This window comes from Neodiprion virginianus, chromosome 2 (assembly GCF_021901495.1).
Source record: "Neodiprion virginianus isolate iyNeoVirg1 chromosome 2, iyNeoVirg1.1, whole genome shotgun sequence".
Lineage (NCBI taxonomy): Eukaryota > Metazoa > Arthropoda > Insecta > Hymenoptera > Diprionidae > Neodiprion > Neodiprion virginianus.
In genome coordinates, this window is record NC_060878.1 from 5,512,581 (window position 1) to 5,535,617 (window position 23,037).

At 36.2% G+C, this 23,037-nt stretch overlaps 1 protein-coding gene across 1 annotated transcript in view; it reads left to right on the forward strand.

Moving 5' to 3' along the window:
• The first annotated feature begins 46 nt into the window (after window positions 1-46).
• Window positions 47-23,037, forward strand: part of LOC124297554 (keratin, type I cytoskeletal 13-like) — a 30,084-nt gene continuing 7,093 nt past the window's right edge. The window contains exons 1-3 of the mRNA XM_046748718.1: window positions 47-683; window positions 807-1,210; window positions 3,677-3,785. Coding sequence (XP_046604674.1) covers window positions 822-1,210; window positions 3,677-3,785 — 498 coding nt within the window. The 5' untranslated portion in view covers window positions 47-683; window positions 807-821. The remainder of the gene's footprint in view (window positions 684-806; window positions 1,211-3,676; window positions 3,786-23,037) is intronic.

The following is a 23,037-nucleotide window of genomic DNA, read 5'->3' on the forward strand; positions in this document are numbered from 1 at the left end:
ATGGTTATTATTGTTGTCGTACGGCAATCGACGCGACTACGGTGAACGTTTCGAGTGCGATAGAGTTCGGAGGGAGTTGGGCGACAGTTCGCACCAGTTGGCAGGTAAACGTCGAAGGTGTCGCGTCACGGAAAGAGATGGAGCGCGAATACCCGTATCGAAAATGAACGATACGTAAAATACCGAGTGAGTAACATTGTCGTGTCCGCGAATTTTAGGCAGCTGTGAAGAATAATATTTTTTATACTTCGTAACGTTAAAATGTTATAAAAAAAAAGTGGTGCATATTCCAAAGTGTCAACAGTGTTCGTGACGAACGGAGAAAAGTAAGAAAAGATGAAATAGTTCATAAAAAAAAAGACCCACACCCAAACACAAAACAAAAGAACAACTTAAAGAGACGTAAAATGTTACGGAAGGTTTTTATCGGCGCGTAACAAAAAAAAAAACAAACAAACGACAAACGACGGGACTGACTGCCTATCTCTTCTTAATGTTAAAGCCGATAATGCAAAAAGATATATTGATTAATACGCCGTTCAATCACACAGGGTGCTGACGGTTGAGGGGGAGTTCAGAAATAAAAGTGAAAAGTGTCAAAGTAAATGTGATCGTGATTTAAAACACCGTGACGTAACTTGTGGAAAAACAACAAAGAAAGAAACTACAGGAGTTTATAACAGGTGTGCGCCGCGTCACGAACGCCCGAAACACGCCCCCCCCCCCCCCCCCCCTCTTCTTCACCCTTTTCTCGTCATACTTCTCCTCCTCTAACTGTCATTCATTTTTCCTTCGCTAATTCACAGAGCTCGTGCAGCGCAATGACGGACCTATTGATCGGGATAGCGGGCAGCGCTTTCGTTTGCCCTGGAAGTAATCACGGGAATGGCGAGGTGGTTTACAGGAACGGCGGCAGCGGCGGCGGCGGCGGCGGCGGCGGCGGCGGCGGGAGCGGTGGAAGCGCCTTCAGAAACTCGGAGATGCGACATTCTCGCAGCGAGGATCTCCTCGGCTCCGGACGCCCCCTCAGCCCCATGCTCGCCGCCGCCTCGGAGGACGACCTGGTCGCATCCACCGCTCTCCACGAATGCTCGAGCCCCCCGTCAACGCCGGGATGTTACCGAACCCCCGGACCTCCCGGCGTTCTAGCCGATCGCGTTGACCCCGAAGATTCCATCCGTGATATCGTCACCGAAAACGATTTGTACAGGTTCGTTTCTTTCCCGTTACTTGTGTATTTTAAATCTTCCGATTACTCTCGGTCACAGAGCAATATAAATATACCATCGTTGAGTTACTTCAATTTCCTTCCACCCAGAGTCAAGAATTTGAACAATGCTTTAGAACAGCGATTGTTTCAAATAATTATAACGCATTATTTGAGTTGGATGTGCAAACAGTTGCCTGTCTTTTTTTTATCAGCAGTTTATCGACAGAGCGTGCAAGAATTTTTTCAATTTCCATACAATATATGAAATTTTTGAATAACTTTATTAACGAATTTGCAAACAGTTGGCTTTGTTTTGTTTTTTTACCACTACCTTACCAACAGAGAGAGCCAGAATTTTTTTTCAAATTTTTATCGATATCTGTAGCAAGGACCGTTCCGTTTGTCGTTCATTCTTGAATATCAGATGAAATACTCTGTTTTATTATCACTTTGGTCAGGTATAATCCGAAAACTGGTCTCAGAGTAGCACGCAGCCGCTTAATTAATCTTGTATCTTGAATTCCTCGCTGATGGTTGATGCTGAGATAGATCTGATGGATCGTCGGATTAGATTATTACTCATATAATATATTGTACACGGGTATGCATGTATCAGAGTATCATTATTTTTCGCGTCGCAAATTGGCCAAAACAAAATTCGTTTCGACCTTAAATACGTGAGGAATAATATCGGTAATCGGAGTTTGCGAGTGATTACATTTACGCTTGTACAATACTAATGTAACGCCGAAGTTGAATCTAATCAATTACGTACGTTTCGAAGAGAGCGTAAACGAAGAAGAAATCATCTATGAATATAAATAATCATCAATTTTGTCCGCCGCATTGTCATCAAGATTTCATTCTACGACGAACATTCTTTAACCCACTCGTGGTTGGCGATTACCGTAAACTGACAATGAAGGGAAAACGAGCGCGCTAATTTGCATGATAAATAAATACTCGTGAAATGTAAACAAGTATCGTGTACATTGGACTGTATCAACATAAAATCGACTATGTATTTATTATTTTTCAAACTTCATGTCGAAAATATTCGTCCAAATGACGAAAAAAAGATGTTGCCCAAGTTTCAACTCTTAGTATTAATATTTAGAGATGCCTCGTCGGGATTTTCTATTTAAACAATATGAGACATTTTTTTTTAACTTTGCATTTTATAACTCGTCAACGCATTGCTGTACTGATAAGAACAGAACGTATTTTTGTAGGGAATTGAACGCTCTACAAGAAAGGTCTGCTATCTTTTTATGATAAATCTACTCTTTCAAGAGTTATTTGAGTTCAAAGGTCAACAAAGAACCTTGACTAACTTTCGAAATAGTAGATTTATGATAAAACGATAGAAGAACTTTTTTTTAGAGCATTGAGTTCCCTACAAAAATACGTTCCGGTTTTATGAATAGACTAATGCGTTGACGAGTTATCAAATTCCAAAGTTTAAAGAACAAATTTTTTCGATTTTATATAAATGGGAAATAGAAAATCGCGTTGAGGCATTTCTAAACATTAATATTAAGAGCTGAAACTTGGACAGCAGCTTATTTTCGTAATTTGGAACAGTATTTTCGACTTGAGCTTTGCAAAAAAAAATAAATAGCTCATTTTTTTGATAGAGTCTAATGTATATACGAACCTAATTTTAATCTCGATTACAATTTTTATCACGGAAAAGTCAAGGGTATGCAGAGTAAGCGAGTGCAACGATACAAGTACAGTTCAGAGTGAACTCGTACATCCAAGTCACGTCGAGTATTTATATGCAGGACTATCTTTAGCGCGTTGCGAATAAGAAAAATGACAGAAAAATAGAACGAAACATACTTTGCAAAGGTTTGAATTCCTCGCTGAGTGTGCATACAATTATACACATATATCGTATTTGGTTATGTACATATGTATAACGTACATATACACGCGTATCTATTTTGCGATGCAGGATGCGCAAAAATCTCTCCCGCGCATGACGTCACTCTTAGAAAACCGCAGGCCGTTAATTAAACGTCGTTCTTCCTTTCGCGGATTATCCCGCTGAACGATGAAAAGGTCGGATCATTTCACCCACTCATTCCATAATCAGCTCCTTCTTCGTTTTACGAAAAGAAATCTGGCACCGTTTTGGTAACATTTTTTTTTTTTCCAGAATCACAAGAAATGGAAATTTTTTTTTTTATTAACAATTTATTTATTCAAACCTGTGCTGTTTTATATCATGCTAGGGCACTAACGTAAACAAACAAACGTATAGAATCGGACTTGTTTATCTTATGTTCCGTAGTGAAAAAAAAAAAAACAACCACTCCCCATTACGGCAAGGACAAAAGTATTCGTACACCGTGTTTACACCGAATGTAGGAATACTTTTTTCCCTTGACATGCCTTGACCCTGTAGTACTCACCTTGTACGTATGTAACAATCGTATCACATCCCTTTGTACTCTACAGATTCGTCCTCTTCAAACGTCACTACGACAAGTACGTCGCTCTGGCCGCAAGGTACGAGGAGGCAAGAGGGGTAGCCTACTACTTGGAAGAGCGTTACCACGAGGTCAAGGTACGTCGACGTATTATATACGCTTGCATTTGTGTGTGTAATAATATTGTCAGTGTGTTTGAAAACCGGTTGGTATTAATACAGTGATCCCGAAACCCGTATAATATACATGGGTTATAAAAATTGCCTTGAAGTTTCCGACGATTCTACGCGTATCTGCATTTTTATTATTTTTTTTTTTTTTTTAATTTTATTTTTATTTTTTTTTTTTCATTTTTTTATATTTTTTCTTTCAATTTTTCTAGTTGGATAAAATAATGATAAATCTTGAAGGCGGTCAATTTTGTCAGCAACCGTATGGGTTTTATATTACGCAGATTTGTTGTTCCGATTGTACCGGGACGGTCACTTGAAAGTTGAAAATCAGCCGCGCATGCGCCGAATAATTCAATCTCATTGGTCGGCGAAATCATCCCGCAGCGATATTCTTGTCTGCGATGCAGGCGTGCCAACCTGCGCAAAATTTGTACGTTTGAATCTTCAATGAGAGTAAAGCGTTGAATTTCCGACCGTTCCGACATTATTACACTTACAATAAATTAAATACTGAGAAAAAATGTTTTTCTGACTGACATTTTAGTGTTGAGGTAAAAATCTTTAAAAAATTATACAGTTCTTCCAATCATTTAAAATTGATTTGGGGGGGAGGGAGGGGGGGTGGGGAGGATTCGTCAACACCTTAGACAAGGACCACCCTAATACGTATATGTATATAAATATCTATAAATACACGCACACTGCGATGATATTCGCGATTTATCTGTTACATATACCTAAAAATATATAGACAGAAATCCGTTTATACAGTAAAATACGCGTTTGCAGTCGGTCGCAGTGCAGCGGCTTAATTTTACGGTTGAATTGAACAATAACCAGTCTGTATTATAACTGTGCATTTAATTACTAGTGCATTTACAAACACACAGGCACAGACACCAGTCTATCTGTAATTCTATCCTTGGCCGCTTAAGAATCTTGCGAATTTGCAAGTTTCTCGAATCTCTGCACAGCAGCGCGAAATCGTACACTTTATGTATAAATAATACTGTATAACTATAACTAGGACCCGGATTAATGTGTAAATAAATATATTTTATTCGAATCATTTTCCTTATTTGATATTTCATTTAACGTCGTTTGTTGTTTGTTTCAAGCCAGAGAATACGGATTTAAGTTTCCATATTTTGTCTTCATATTCTTGTTTTATTAAGCCTATATTATAACGATGTACATATTTTGTAATTTTGAATACATATTTATCCGGGCCTTAATTATCGAACACTTTATAAAAACGTTTGATTTGTTTTCATTCCTCGCTATTTCCATGCGCGTTAGGGATGCGTTTGTAATCCTACGATTATTGCGGTAATTAATACAACGAACCGTGGATGAATTAGCGCGCCAATATAAATGCCGAGTCAAATTTTCACCGGCTCGTTTTACCGTTGTTGGTAAAATTATATATAATACCGGTGTTTAAAGTGAGCTTGTGCAATCTTTGGATTCGCTTTCGCGTTCACTTCCACAGCTTGAAACGCGGTCCCGCTAATCGCTCGCGGGCTTCGCGTAATCATTCAGAGTACGTAGGTAGGTTTAAGGTACACTTCTAATCGATGATCGGATCGATCAATTGTAGCCGCGCGTGACAAGCGTAAAAATTTATCAAATGTTACAATATCGTGTATAAAATGATACGTTATAATAAAGAAATTTTACTTCCTCATGCATTGCTTTCGCAGTAGTTTGTTACGTATGGATATACAAGGCATTCCACTTTAAATCGACCTACGTCTGACTCTCACCGTCGGTGATTTAATTTATTTCTAAGCATGGTATACAGTGTGCGAAAAAAAACATCTTTCACGGATTTATAGATTTTTTGGATCACGGATTTGATTTTTACTGCTACCAAAAATACGAAAACTGAAATTTTTAATCAATAGCTGTTATCTATTAGCTTTAAACTATTTTGATTCATTTTTTAATTTTGTTTTTTATTTTTAACGAAGTTAATTTTGAGACCACGATCAAAGTGATATATATATATACCGGGACAATCTCTTGATAGTTGAAAATCAACCGCGCATGCGCGAGTTTTCTCGTCTGTTCGCGCAGGCTGGCCATCCCGAGTTTCATCTGTCAAACTGTTTCTGCCGGCGATGCGGTTGATACGAATTTTCGAGGTTAGAATCTCAAATAATCGAGGCAGCGACTCGGAAAGGTTTGGGAAGCATTTGTTGTCGGGTCGTGAAGTCGATTCTTCGAAGAACGGTCGGAATTTAACGCTTACGCTCTTTGAAAATTCAAACGTACAAATTTTGCGTAGGTTGGCCCGCCTGCATCGCAGACAAGAATTTCGCCGACCAATGAGATATGAGATTGAATTATTTGGCGCATGCGCGGTTGATTTTCAACTTTCAAGAGATCGTCCCGGTATAACAACGTGAAATATTCAGATGAGAAAACATCTGCGAGTAGATTAAGGGAAAAAATCGCTGTTACAGGTATAATTTTTACAACTTCCTGCACTCGGTACGAATATTTACATTTCGGAACGGAAAAACGTGGTCGTAAATGTATGTGTGCCACTACTTCCGGTAAGCTCAACTCTGCCACGGGAATCTCCCACGTTATACGTAACTAACGAACCTGCGGTGCATCGTGTGTATTATATATAGATAATGTAGGTGCATAGGTAGAGAGTTGCGCTGCATCCGCCATTGCAGATGCCTTTCTTTCTTCGCTCTGCAAGTTGTAATGCAAAGGATATTGGAGGGGGATTAGAAGTGATTCGTGAGAGAACGCGGTGTTCTCTTCCGGTGGCACAGTTGCGGATCAAATTTTCCTCGTTCGTTTTGTTATTTGTATTATCATAACTGCTATTTTACTGTTTACGGTAAAACGAGGACGATGATAATTATTGAAGTAGTATTACAGCAAAGACATTCGGCTCGAATGGAGTAACAGAGGCGGGGTTGAAGTTCCGAGTTTGAAATTTTGCCAAGGTGCCTAATTCTGGATTATTTTATGGCGAAACTTGAAGTATAGAAATCTAACTTTGAAGAAACGACTAAGTTTTGAAACTCAAAGGCTCAAAGTTCCGAAATGCAAGATTCCGATAATTCAAGTTACGATTGAGCAAAGTTTCGAAAAGTAAAGTCCTTATGGAGAAATATTGCGGAAAATAAAGTTTCGATGGAGTAAAATTCCAAAAATTAAAATATACTCACACGGCGTAGTTTACTCAAAAAGTGAGTTTGAAGAATCAGAAAAACCGAAGGATTCCGAACGCAAAAATATCGAAAATCAAAAACAAAGAAATATGAAAGTGGTGAAATCTCGATTTTTCAGATTTTTAAAATTTTCCCATCTTCGCACTTTCGTAACTTTGAGCCTCGGTTTTCGGTCCATTCGAAACTTAGACGTATCGTCAAAGTTTGATTTCTCTACTCTAAGTTTCGCCACAAAGAAAAAAAAAACCGTAACTCGGCATTTTCGGAACCTTTCAAAGTCGGAATTTCAATCCCGCCCCGAATAATAATAAACCAATAATTTATTTTCCTTCGGTTAGTTTCTCACGGTCAATTCGTCGATGCTTTCTCCACTGCTGCAAACTGTCTATAATTATATATTACGTGATATAAATTCTTGAAAATGTAATTACCGTTGCGTTCACATATGTACGTAAATAATTTATTCGTTATCGACAAAAGATTACGCGTAATATCAAGAATGCAATTTAAAAAAAAAAAAACATCTAATGGGATATTTTTTTATAGTAGCTTATATTACAACATCGATAAACGATACCTATAAAGTGTATCGAATAAATTAACTCGCTGTAGAGAATTTCATCCTTGAAAGAAGTTTTGACGTTACGATTTTTGGATAGTTAAAGCCTCGGCACGTCGGTCTATAATTATTATTAATATCGTTAGATAATAAGCGGGACCCGCGATTTCCTTACGCCACGACTCTCGAGTATCGGTATACATAATTATCAATTACGATGGACACGATACGTGATATGACGTAACAATGAACCGATCTCGATAAGTCGAAAAAAATTTACAGCGATATTTGGCGGCGGTTTGACGATTCGGAAAATTTTTTTCATTTTACACAGGAAAAATTGAGGGTGAGAGGGGCGGGGGAGGGGGGGGAGGAGCAAAAAATCTTTGAAACCTGTTTTACAACCGTACAGTAAAATTTCTGCTTTATCGACCTGCGCGAATCACTTTCTTTCTTCTTAGGGTTTTGTATATTGTATACAAATATCTGTATAAGCATACGTACATACATGTATATGTATGTATAAATTTTCGTTATACTTGCATCGATAAGCCAGGCATGCATTGTTCTGCACTCTGCAGAAAGTTCCTTTCAATTACCTGCTCAGAGCTTCTCTCTACTCGTTGCGTCAGGTACATGGTATATATATATATATGTATGTATGTATATAATGGATATAAATAAATACGTTCACACACACGTATACAAATAAATAGAGACGTGTTACATATTATACACTATACTCATACAGTTTCAATATCCGCTTTTACTGCATTGCTAACGATATGAAAGTTTTGTTGTTTTACATCTTATAAATGTTTGTTTTTCCATTTTATCGCCCATCATCCTATACATACGCATTTATTGTATATGTATGTGCATATAACGTTAACTGTACGACTGGAAACTCGTTGAATAAATACTCGTATATATATATTAATCACCGTGTCCTAAAATTCTTGTTAAAAAAAAAAAAAAAAAAGAAAGAAAGAATCCTTCTTTTTCTTTCATTTTACTCTTCCTCCCTCACTTTCTCAAGTTTCTCATCTCTCTTGTGTTTATTATATTTCAACTCATTCGGATTACCTTTACGAACAACGGAAATAATGATTTAAGACGCGAATTAATACACACGCTAATGTGATGTGTGTGTATATTTATATATATATGCCGTATTGAATATAGATATCATTATACGTGTAAGATTATGACGCGATTGACTTGCGTTGACACACTTTGCGCAGCACGCATCTTTTACCATTTTATAACAATTATACGTCTTTATTATGCATTATACATATACAGGTGTCCGGTAAAAACAGGATTTTGTATATATCAAACATTGAAATTTTCTATCGTCCAGAGAAATTCGAAAGAAAGTAGAAAAAATACACACACACAAAAATATATGAATGGGGGTCAATAGTTGGAAGGAATTGCCGATATATGGAAATTTCAAACATACTTATCAGTGACACTTTCAAAAATCAAGATTTCGAAAAATTCATCATTCGTTGTTTTATTTTCGCATGTTTGAAGCTGCTGTAATATATCAGCCATTCCAAATATTGATCCTTCCAAGTTTCGACCATCAACCAAAAGTGTATGGATATTGTTTAATAAGAAAATCCGACATATTCCGAGTCGAAACGTCAGACGCCATTTGCATAAATACATAGATAGCCTTTTATTATTATCAGCCTTGTATATTCGTTTATAATTTGCAATATAAATTTTTTTCATCAATATCGAATCATTATACGATCTCTATTACACACTATCTATATTACATCTACAACCGTGAATACCTTGAAAAGTATAAGTCGCTTCAGCTTCGAGCAAACGCGTATTATCTTCTTCTTTTTTTTTCATCAACATTCGTGCTATTATACAAACCGGGAAGAGTTTGTTTAATCTTTATACCACGTACCATCATGCAGCTTGAGAGGTACTCGTATTATATATAGCTTGACAATATCACACAGTGTGCTATATATTTAATAATACCTACTTGAAAAAGTTACAAGTTACAACGATCACGTAGAGTAAACACCCACACGCATACACAAACACACGATCATCGTCTTATCTGTAATCCATAACTATTTGAAACGATGATAAGGGTGGTAGTGCATTTGATTTATCGTTACTGTACGTATTTGTTTATTTTTTCCTTCTATTTTGTTTTTTTGGGAATATCCGAACTGCGGATGAGGAACAATTATAATCTGTATCCATGACATAGATACGTACACATGTGCAACATGTAATAAATATGCTTCCATCTATTTATAACACGTTATAATCTCTGCATGATAATTATATGCGTTTCCGTGTATAAATTTCTTAATTAATCTTTATCATTTTCTTTATCCACTTTTCTTTTACATTTTCTTTTATAACATGTCACCGTGCGTCTGTATTATACGTAATATTATACCTATATGCGTACCCACATTATATCGAATTGAAACACGTTGCGCGTCGCGATGTTAATTAATAAATTTGATAACGCTTCGTGACATCTACTATATGTATATATATATATATATATATATATACAATTCTTCATTATCTGTGATGTATTATTCTTCGTATAATGCGAGTTTTCACAGTATAATATTATACTCAGCCTGTATCTTCGTCGTGGTACATTTGACATGCAGTTTCCGTGTTTGTCTTTTACTCATATTTATTTCTTTATTTATTTTGTTTTCTCATCCATTAATCACCGGTCTTTTCGTTTCTTTTTTTTTTTTGATCATTCTCGAGAAAAAGAGCACGACACACGTATACACGTATGCGTACACACGTTTACGTATAACGTTTAATGATCGTACGTACGTTTTGCCGGACGACACGGAAAACACGCGATTACTCACTATACCCAGCATAAGCTGTTACAACCGCGTATAATTACGTTTTTAACCAACGCTCGGACGTTTACAGTACAGGTATAACATGCATGATCTGTATAATGTAACACGGTCAGTTTCCCTCCCCATGACTTATCCTCGTCCCCCCCCCTCCAACGACTATTCTCTGTGTCATGTATTGAATTTTTTATTTTTAATTTTTATTTGCTTTTTCTTTCCCCCCCATTTTTTTTTTTTTTTTTATTTTTTTTTACGACGTACAGATCGTGTCTGTATTTTATACACACACACACATACGCCTCTATTTTTCCGCATGAAAGAATAACGCCGCGCGGACTTCCGCTCGGGTTTCACGCGCCTCGATCTTTTCTTAAACTTAACGTACCTTCGCGTAAAAGCTTTTTGCCGTTGCTGCTGCTTCTGCCGCTGTTGGGATTTCGTCCCCTTAAGTCGATTATAGGGTTTTAAAGCACACATCACCCTTGGTAAAAGAAAATGACGATAAAAGGCGAACGAAAAGATGGAAGAAAAAAAAGAGATCTATGGAAATTTGTTGTTGCTGAAATTGTGCGTGGAAGAAGAAAAAGAAGGAGGCGGGATATCTTGTAAGATGGGACGTTTTTTAAGAAAATACAACCGCTAGTTTCTCTTCGTTTTTTTTTTTTTTTTTACAAATTTTTAAACTTCGAAACAGAACAGAACGGCATGTTTGAAGTTTCCGAAAAAATTCTCAACAATTCGTCGACTAAATCCGGAAGTGAAAACCAACCATTATTTTTACACCTAATTGTCTGCTTTCGAAAAGATGAAAGATCCTAAATTCTTATAGAATACTTGAGAATTTGGCTTCAAATAATCGTCTTTAATCGTAGAATTTTTAAGAATTATTTCGGAAAACTTGAAAAATGCCGTTCTGTTTGGATCTTTGAAAATTTATTTCAATAATTTCCTTTGTCAAATTGGCGTGGAATACCTTATATTTTTATACAGCACACATGACATATTTATATACGTTTGGAACTCGCACGTGATGTTACTACAACAACATTGTATAGGTATGAATATAATTTTATTGCCAGATGGCATTATGCAATAATGAGAAATATTATTACCGATGGAACATTACATATGATTCAAGGATCGTGATATCAGCAGGATATGACGTTATTAATTGTACGACGAAATAATTCCAGGCAAAGATTATTGTTTATTTTCAATTCGCCGGCTGTATAAATAACAAGCGCGAATCGAACGACCTTAATTGACGTTTCCTTATCATCTATGTATACGTACATTCGTTACACGTATTTATTGAAGCTTTCATTCGTCTATCGACCAAACGTTGCACATAAATAATTACTAATTGTGAGAGAAGGAGAGATAGATATATATATATAGATATAAAGAAATAGAGAGACGTTTGTACACAAGTTGAACATGCGGCACGAGTTATTCGTGAAAGCAATAAATCGCAGCGTGACATTTCCCGTCCTGCACTGCACAATAACTGTTGCAAAGCGTAAATTCATATTATACCTCGTTACACCTATTTATTTAGACGCCATAATTGACTCGGAAGAAAGAGACGGACGGAAAAAAAACAAAGAAAAGTTTCATACTGTATAAGGTGGTACGTTAATGTTCGTCAACACCTTGCAGGGCTTTACGTCTAACTTGTTTTTGGTCCTAAACAAAACGCGTGTTCGACTCTGTACAAATTACGTGAAAATTACTTCCAATCTCTCACTTTGTTACCGCATAATTCGTACATTACATAGAATCAATTGCTCGCATTTTTTTTTTCGATCCGAAAAATCGTGACAAAGTTTGTAACGTTAATGTAATGATTTATCTTTGTCGAAAGTGATTATTTTTTAAACTATATCATTACTCGAAATTCATTAAACCGTTAATACAGCGTATCAAGAAAATCAGATTTTGTAGTAATATTTGTTTAAATTTCTTAAGTTTCGATAATACGTTAACGTTACTGACTTCAGTCCCGTATTCGAAAACAAGTTAGTCGTAAGCCCGAAGCATTGACGAACTTTATTATCCATACTTATCCACACGTGTCCCCGCAAAAGAAAAGTCACTATGTACAGGTAAAGGAAGCTACATAGACGACGGCTTATGGATAATTGTAAGTAAACCCCGTCGACGACTTTCTTTCCCTTCAGCTCCAGCGGTCGTTGAGTCGTCGTTAAAGGGATTCCCACCACCCTAACCTAACCTAACCTAACCTAACCAACTCGTTATACTCCACGACACACCCGCACACGTATGTTTAACACTTGGTGTAACACCTGAATTTGCGTGTGTGTGGTTACTGTATTCATAGCATCCCTCGTCACGGTCTATTCAGCAGGGTGCATTAACCGGGACCCTCCCTTATTCGCTACTCTTTCAATCCATTCTCCCGCACCCTTATCAAGGATATTAGAAAATAGCTGGACTACACGCGAGGATTTTTACTCGAAACCTGTGCGGCACGTTTTGTTCCTAAAAGTTGTACCGGTTCGACAACCGCGGAATAAAAAAAATATCTTGTGATTTTCCATGTGGTCATTAACGTGTAACACATGGTCTTGAATTAAATCGACGTGCCTTTCTTAAATTGAACAATGTGTTTCATTAAAAGTTTGATAATCAAAGTACGGAGTTTTTCACGTTAAATAAACAACAGGTCCGCGGGTGATGATCGGATATTCTCCATTATGTACACGTATAATGATCCTTTGTCGTTGTGATTAAAAAAAAAAAATGTTACGATAGATAGACGGAGTTAAGAATACTGTACAAATCGAGTGGCAGAAACATATCGGGATCTAGAAGCATTGCTCGCGTATAATACGTGCTTTACCAGCGATATAGCTAAACTTATTTAACGTTTTTAAGTCTGGTTTATCAAGAATTTCAAAGATATTTGGGTAGTTGTTGTCTTGCGAAGCGGTGGATTAGAAGTACACTTGCTTTTATTTTGGAGTTGTAAACACACGATTAACGTATGGAGAAGTCCGTCAGGTTTATCACAAAGCGGCGGTGCGAAATGTACGAAAATCTAGAGACAAATGAACTATCAATTATTCTGGTAGCATTTAGATTCAACGGTCTAATTTGAACAATCGTATTTTTTTTATTTTTTTTTTATTTTGCAGGTCAATTTTTATATTCATTTATTTTGCATCATCTGTTACATAATCGCGAATCAATTGCAATGATCTTCTTTCTGCGCTGTTCTTTTACACTGCAAGACGTGAAGTTTTCATTTCATTCATCATCATCCATGGTAGGATCGTGTATAATCTCATAAAAAACGTATCAATATTTGTTAACGAGAGTGCAACAGTGCTGAGATAGTAAAAAACTCTTACTACGTAACAGTTTAGAAGGTCGCGTTATAATTGCAACGTTCAATCCCGAGTCTGATTGATCACTGTATAACGGATGAGATAATCGCGTCGCGTGTGGGAGTTGAAGAAACGTTCGAAAGTTGCAAAAATTAAGCAAACGTTTGTTTTAAAATTATCTCGGATGAGTATAAATGATAAATAATAACAACTTACCAAACTGTTGACACGACTGTAATTTCTTAGACGATTGAAAATCTTGTTGGGCGTTGTTTACAGACAAAACTACCGATATTATATCATCCGCAAAATCTTTAATCTCGTCATCGGCTCCTACGCGTGTTGTTTTCGTCATCACGCTCATCATCGACATCACCTGTTTCCGAATGGTGTTCAAATCTTCGCAAGTTAGCCGGTTTCTCTTTTACCTACTGCCGCATTACGTATCCTCAAGCGTGTACAAATTGGGCTCGTTTCAAGAGACGAATCGTCATTTGGATCAGTCGAACACCGCGTACAAGGCTTTAATAAAGTCGTCTGGGATCGTGGCCTGCCTGCTAAGACGCCGATTTATGTTCTCTGCAATGGCGCAATTATTACACGTGCCACGTAGCTTCACCTCGAAATCTTGCTCTATGGTCGAGGAACGTATCGCTCGTCTCTGAAACTACATCGTTTATACATACCTGCTATGTATGTGTAATGTCGTATTGCTGTGACGTCTGCGAGCACACCCATCAACCAGGTCGATAGTGCTGCAGGTACAGTCGGGTTAAGGCAGATGGATAGAAGGATAGATAGATACATGTATGGATAGATAGATAGATATGTACGTAGATAGACGGATCCATGTTTTATTATACGAGGGTAGTGACCCATAACTGCAAACGAGCAATTATACAGAGAAAGTAAACTTAGGATTAAGTTGGTACATGTACCAAGTACCTATAATTTATAGTACAGCAATCTACATTATCCTGTGTAAACTACTGAACGGTATATATATATACATTAAAAGGGTATGAAAAAACGGTTGTCGAGGAAAACGTTCGGAGCATTTTTAGTCAGACGTATCTGGAATTATCTGTTATTATTAGAATCTACGTAGAAGCCAAGAGTTTTTCATACCGTGATCGTCATTTTTTCCGTATTATATATCGCTGTGTGCGCATTTTAGTCGTTTATTTTCACGAGGATGATCCCTGTATGATTCAGGTGTAGATCCGAGGGTTAACGAAACTGTAGGTACACTTTATCTTCTATAATACACCATTTTAATTATAACCACTTATAGCCGGTTGGGTATTCGGGCAAAGGTCAAATTTTGCGATAAAGGTAACTATGCACTGGTGTTTAATCTATCTTTTGTTTATACAAAGTCCCTGTAAACGTTACTTCGACAAACTGTCGGCTTAATACACAGAAATGTATAATTAAGGAGAATTCCATGGTTAGCGAACCAACGTCTGATACTCGACATTTGTAATGTTGTTTGAAAAAAAATTTATACAATTTTCCCAACTCTGAAACAGTAACATAAATTTTTTCAGAATCTTTATTCACTGCTCAATTATTTGTAAATATTTAAAGTGATTTTGAAAAGAAGCTTTTAAATTTTTTTGGTCAGCTAAAACATTGTTTAAATGGTATAAAAATTTCCGTAAAATTCTCACATCTTCCGTTTTTCACTTAGAACATTTATAAACCGGTACCCATTACGAAACGATTTTTGTATATTTATTTCGTTGTTGCATGTATTAAATTTTTTTTGTTTTTTTTATCAACTTCACAACGGAACTAGTTTAGTAATATTCTGAGTGAAAAATAAAAGTTTCGACAATTATTTCATGAATTTTTAAACCGCTTAAACAATGCTTTAGTTGATCAAAAAAAATTACATCCGTCACGGGTCCGGTTTTGAAATTTTTGCAAGAGAAAATACAGTTTTTTTAAATTTTTTAAAGAATTTTCAAAAAGGTCCTTTTCAAAATCGTTCGATATTTATAAACAATTAACCAGTTGAGTAAAAAAATCTGAAAAAATTCAGTGGAACGCTTTAGAGTTGGGAGTTGGGAAAATCTTGGACACAGTTTTGACTGAAGAAAAAGAAGAGAATTTTTTTTTTTTTTTGTTTCTCTCCTTCCGACTTTAGAAAGTATCCGTACGCCAAGGCCAGTATTTTCTAAATAAAAAAAAAAAAAAAAAAAATAATAACACTCGCTGGCGGCCTTTTTTAATTCTCCTCCTCGCTCGGTCGGCAAGGAAGAACGCGGCTGTAACGACGGGCGTTTAGTCGGTGGTAATCAACGGACCGTGAGAGGTGACCTCACCGTCGTGTTTCGAGGCCGCAGGTAACAGTACCGTAGAGGAAAAGAGCCACCCACCCACTATGTTCTGTATTTATTTCTTACGCCTAGTTTTAACGTACGACGTATAGTATGCATGATGGATGCAATTTTTCGAACAACTATACGCGATATAAATATTACGAAAACACGTGTGAAGGTTTCGACAACGTTTTACCCGCATCGAATGTATCTAGGGAAAAAATGGGGCCGAGGCTAGTAACTTTGACGTAACGAAACACTGGGATTACTATTTTGCAAATTTATAGTGACTTTGAAGCAGTAATGTTTTCGAAATTGTTTTTTACGATTCGCCGTATTTGAAACGTTAATCGTTACGATAACGTTGCTAACTTGAAACTCGTTAAGAATTAGAAGCGACGCGAATCTACGAATCAGGTTAAAATATATAAATTTTAAAAGTCCTTGCAATCTGGCGAAACTAAATGATGAAACGCCAAATTTCAATTCATGCATGTAATGACCTTGTTACGTATCTTAATGACGTCAGAGAGATCGGGTTATTCTATACTATTTTTTTCACCAAGGAATCTTCGTTCCAAGAGATTCTCGCCTGGTTTTAAGAAAAACTTACACGTGTAAGCTCGTTTTATTTGAAATCGAATTTCAAATTAATAGGTATGCGCGTGACGAAGATAAAAAGTCGTCGATTTTGCTATTGCAATTCAAAAGCGACGGCCACTAACAATAAGCTAAAATTAATCGATTTCGAAATATTAATCGAACACGACTCGGTTGAATCGGTAAAAATCGACTGATTAATCGTTTATTTCGTATTTTGTTCTTTTTACTTGAAACTCTGCGTATGAAACAAAAATTTCGCAAACATCACTACATGGTCTTAATCACGGACAAGTTTTATTGATAATTTAAAAATGTTCTTTCGTCATTCACTTACAACATCAAATTGGTATCTTGGTAAGTTAGACAATGATAATAATCGACACTCTGATCACATAAATTGATATTGTATTGCCTCGTTGATGGGAGTAAAAATAATCGAGTCGGTCGGTTAATCGACTTTGAAAAATGATCGAAAATAGATGACTATTGGTCGTTAATCTTATCCCGCATGCAACTCGGACAGAGAAACGAACGCGTATGCTTGACGATGTGCGGCAGGAGAATGAGGAGTAATGACTCTGGAATTTTCATTATATACGAAATTCCACGGTGCGAGACTCGGTTCTTTTCGTTCTCAGTTTCATTATTATAATTATCTGTGTCTATATATATATATAATATATATACACACATGTATTATACCAACCTGCACGTATGTATAAATACGCAATGACGATGCCCTTTCAATATTAATTACAGAACAATAAACGGCGAAGGCTTAATCGATTTGTATTAAAATTCTGATGATGTAGGATTATTATTCCTATTCGTGCGATTGACCGATTCGAAAACGGAAACGGAGAAACAGAGTGTGAATATCTCTTTGTATTTATTTTTTTTTTTTTTATTCAATACAAATCTCATTCTCTCTACTCGTTTTCACTTATATTTTCTCTAATTTAAATCGATTCACGCCTCGAGTTACCGGCCGTCCGAAAGTTGAGTTGCATTCGAATTGTAGAAATAATCACAGAGCATTATACGTATGGATCGGAATTATTCATCGATGAAATCATCGCGTTTCTATTATAACGTACAATGTAATTTGTTACAAGCGTTACAGGATCAGGATACAGATCCTCTCTGTGAGAAATCATTTAAAAAAAAAAAAAGAAAAAAAAATGTCTCGTCAGTCAACTTGAGTTGCATATGAGCAACATATAATTAACGTGATTACGAAACTTGATCCGCGTGAAATGAGGGATAATTTGTGAAGTTGATCGATTTTTCATACGATTCCACGTATCGATATAACAATCGATTGATATTAATTGACGAATTTAAATTAACTCTGAGGTGATAATTCGCTTTTTACCATTTAATTCAGATTTGTTTTTTTTTTTTTCTTGTTCTTTTTTATTCATCGCATTCAGAGATCGTACGTTTCATTGTTTCAATCGAACAAAATAGAATTTAAGATATCTGTTATATAATAACAAATGATATATTTGCAAACATTTCGACGAGGGTAAAATCATAATTATAATAATATCATAAATAATTTCGTCGATAATATAAAACCTGACCAACGTTTGGAACACGAATACTTGTCGGCGGCATATTTCTCAGCATATTAACGGCATGATACGTTACGTTTAACAGACTTTGACCCCGTGACCCGTAAACAAAGCGTGCACTTACCAAATTCCTCGCTTGCAGCACGTGGCAGAAATAAAACATATATATATATATATATATATTAGGGTGTTGAGAGAAAAAAAACAATTTTTGTCTAATCGCGAATCAAAATTTCGATAGAGCGTCTCAAATAGAATATCTCAGACAAACATGAGCTCTTAATATCGATATTTTGAGTCACCTATTTTATTTGATCCATTTTCCATCTGAACGGCCCGTGAAAAAAAAAAAAAAAATTGAGAAATCCTCGACTGTGATTTCATAATTCAATATTTACAGGCAAATATCACTTAGTCGGTTAGAGTTGGGAAAATTGTATCTCGGTACTATTTTTTTCAAATAGTATTTACACAGTTCAAGCACAGACATTCTACCTGAGATGATCTATCAAAATTTTAATGTACGTTTAAAGGAAAGAAAAATGTTGTTGTCTTTTGTTTTTCACAACACCCCCAATATATGTACATACCTGTTAGTATATGTAATATAATACCGATTCCGAGATATCAGCTTCGCGATTATTGATATGATTGAAAATAATTTCGTAACTACGTAAGTGTAATTAATTGTTTTTTTTTTATTTGTTTTTTTTTTTTTTTTTCATGTGTAGGTATAATAAAAAGTGGACACCCGGTATAATGTTTATACCGCACGCGATAATTATGCTCATTTCTTAAACGTATGCACGTATGATGTGTGTATATGTAATAATCTTCGTACATGTATGTAATACATATTATATACGCGTGTAATAAAAAGTTTTCAAGTACAATTTACGGTCTACGGCTTATACTGTATAATGTACCATTATATTATATCCCAACGAGGCAGCCGGATCAACGTAACTTTATTATAACCTACATACTTGTACGATAAACAAGTTTACTGCACTTATAGACCGTATTATACCTATATTCACGAACCTTACCGTATTAAGTTTTTATAAATTTCTGGGGGCAGGGTTGATAATTCGAATTTGAAAAATTCCAATATCGCCAAATTCCGAATATTTTCGAAACTTTATCGTTTCGTAAAAGTGGGCGGAGGTAAAAAACTAGAATGACCGATCGATGGAGGGATCGTGACGTCGAATTTTCAAAAACGCGAAAATCTATTTCGTAGAATTATCAAAAATTTCAAAAGTCCAAGTTGGAAAATTGAAAATATAGAAAATCGAAGCACAGATAAACGAAATATAAAAATGTCGGAACGTAAAACAACAAAATCTAACATCCTTACACGTTTCCATAATATTATCGAGACGAAGTCCGACGATTCTACATTTTGGCATTTTATATTCTGAACTTTGAATTTTTTTTCACTTGTCCATACTTCGGCTATTTTCTATATTTTTCAATTGTGTAAATCGACTTTTCGCTTATTTGGGAATTCGATACTGTGCCCCTTCTATAATCCTCAGATCCTTCTACATTTTTTCCAACCACTCTAAGTATATAGAAGCAACTGTATAATAGTTGCACTTTCCAAAGAGTTTTTACAGACACGGACTGCAGACGTGCAGCCTGAAACCGCGTCTGCTGCACTTCGGGATCTAATATATATATAATATATATATATAATATATATATATACGAACCTGCCGGCTCCGCAAAGTATCGAATTACTTCCGCTTGACAACTTTGCTTTCTACCATTCCTGCATCAGCAGCTGCAACAGCAGCCACAGCGGTGGTCTTGATTTTTCTTCTATCGATGAAAAATAAGTAAAGAATGTACACGAGGGGAAAAAAAATACAAGGAGAACAGAAGCGTCGCTCTGCAGTTCTGCCTTGTGCATATATTATAACACCTAAACTTAACCCTTGGAGTCATAGTGGCAAATATTCTAATCACCTATGTTATACGCATTTTTTTGTATGTTTAGAGAACTTTAGGAACATATTTCTTTGCAGCTTTTTCTATTTCCGACATTGTACCAAGTGGTTTGCAATACTCGAGAGTAATCATTGCGATATAATGAAAATTGTTGTTGTTGGAAAAAAATTGTTTGAAAATAAATGATGATTATCGAAGGAATGATTAATTTCCGAGAAAGTTACTCCTCTATACGTGTACATTTTTTACGTAAATTATTAGTTTTTCGGATCGCTGGTTACGAATCTGAAATCGGATTTAAAGATTTGAAGATGGCGGATCCAATATGGCGGACAAAAATTTCACGTTCGATCGAATCTGGAGAAAAAAAACTGTGTCCAGGGATTTTTTGGGTCGCTGATAACTAACCTGAGGTGAGATTTTGAAAATTCGTTACGGCAAATCCATTCACCTACCCTGAAAACCTGAATGCATAGAGTTTTTATACCGCATTCGATCAAATTTAAAATTTTCGTCCGCCAAGTTGAATTTTTTGAATTTGATTTCAGATTCGTAATTATCTATCTCGTTATAAAATTTGACCCAGCAAAATGACGTGTGACTAAAAAGATTAAATCTGATTCCCGTTATAATTTAGGCATTTTATATAGGGCTAAACCTTTGTAATAATCGCATTGGACATGTAAAGAAAATTTCTTAAGGAGTTCAGGCAGCACAATTGTTAATGACATAGTCCGATTATTCGATCTACAATTTTTATTTTTTTTTTTTGGACCCGACGAAACAATTTTCTAAAATCCTTTCTTTCATGATTAATGACAATTTGCCCTTCCTTCGGGTTAGGGAAATCGGGTTCCTTAATTTTACACCGACAATGAGCAATAATTTCGCTACGCTATGCAGCTGCAGCATCAGCTCTCGTCAAAATTGCGTTACACGATTTGTCGTACATGGCGTGAAAAACCGGTATTTCGAGTTACTCGGAACGAACAAGTACACGTTCGATATATTTGCGTATGTGTGTGTATTTCGTGCCTATCTGCAGCCAGAAAATACATTTTACATTTCTACATGGATAGGTGTAACAGGTATACGTACAATTTAGACATGCCTGCATACGTAACGCGTAACATATTGCGGTATAACGTGAATTAACGGTGCGACGCATGACGATTCGAGATCTCCGTACTTTCGAAGAAACTGGGTCGATCTAAAAGGATCTCTATAAAAATTGACAACCATCCATATCCTTGATTACCTATCCATGTCTGAATTCACAGTTCGAATTACATACCGGGACAATCTCTTGAAACTTGAAAATCAACCGCGCATGCGCGAGTTTTATCGGCTGTCGAACCGTTTCTGCCGGCGATGCGGTTGATACGAATTTTCGAGGTTAGGATCTCAAATAATTGATGCGGCGACTCGGAAAGGTTTGGGAAGCGTTTGTGATCGGGTCGGAAAGTCGATTCTTCGAAGAACGGTCGGAATTTAACGCTTATGCGCTTTGAAAACTCAAACGTACACATTTTGCGTAAGTTGGCCCGCCTGCATCGCAGACAAGATTTCGCCGACCAATGAGATTTAATTATTCGGCGCATGCGCGGTTGATTTTCAAGTTTCAAGAGATTCTCCCGGTATACCTGCTAAGATTGCAGGTTTCATCGCTGACAAAATTTCAATCAGTAAAATCGAGCCTCTGGCTGCGGTATTACAGTTTTTTGTATGTTTGGAATTTTTAAATAATCAACTGGTTTTCGGGAATCCTTGAGATCGTTTCTTTCTTGTTGAAAAGAATAGTTGGATTGACTCGGCGCAGAGTAACGATCTAGAAAGAGAAAGAAATTAGGGAGAACAACGATATTTATCGAGATTTTGGATGAAAAATATCGCTGATGAATTATTCTCTACCAGAGGAAAAAAACAATGTCTTATTGTTAATGAGAAGTCGAAACGCCTGCTGTACCGTTAAAAGTTGATAATATGCTCGACACGTCGTACATAAATGAATATTATACATGTAAGATTGGGGAACGAAAAAGGAAAAAAAACAAACTAACATTGCATGCGCTGCATAAATGTGCAAAATTACAAACGCACGTGAACGTATAAATTTACTTATCCCCGAGTGTCCGAATCGCGGACGACGTGCAGTTTTTGCAATTCGTAAAAAATGCGCAGACGGTCATATTACGTATATACCTATACACATATGTGTAGCAATTTTTTGCAGGTGCAAGATTGATCAAGATCGAGAAATCTGCGAATCGGATGAATTGATCAGGGTATATAAATTACAAGCAAATTAATCACTGAATCGCGAATGATTACAGCAAAGTGGAATTTTCCATATAAATCAATCGAGTATCTAAACCGTGGTTGAATAGTACGTAATTGAAATTACGGTTCATCGCTGTGAAGTGCATATTTTATACAGTAAAATTTTAAGTGCATTACAGTAAAATCTTCGATAATCGTATAACATAATATGCAGTTATTTAGAACTACGGAGATAATATAACTATACGTTGAAATTTCTATGTAAATATGATCAATCTAATAAATATTATATACATGCCCGTATTATCGTCACGACTTAAACGGATCGAGGATTCGAACCGCTTCTGCACCGTAATTACATGCTTTAATTACGATAATTACCGCCTCAGCGTTCCAGATCCGTACGCTCTTCGTTCGATCAATGATCCAGTTATATACTGTATTATATGTAGGAATACATACATTATATATACGTGTCTAGACACGCGGTT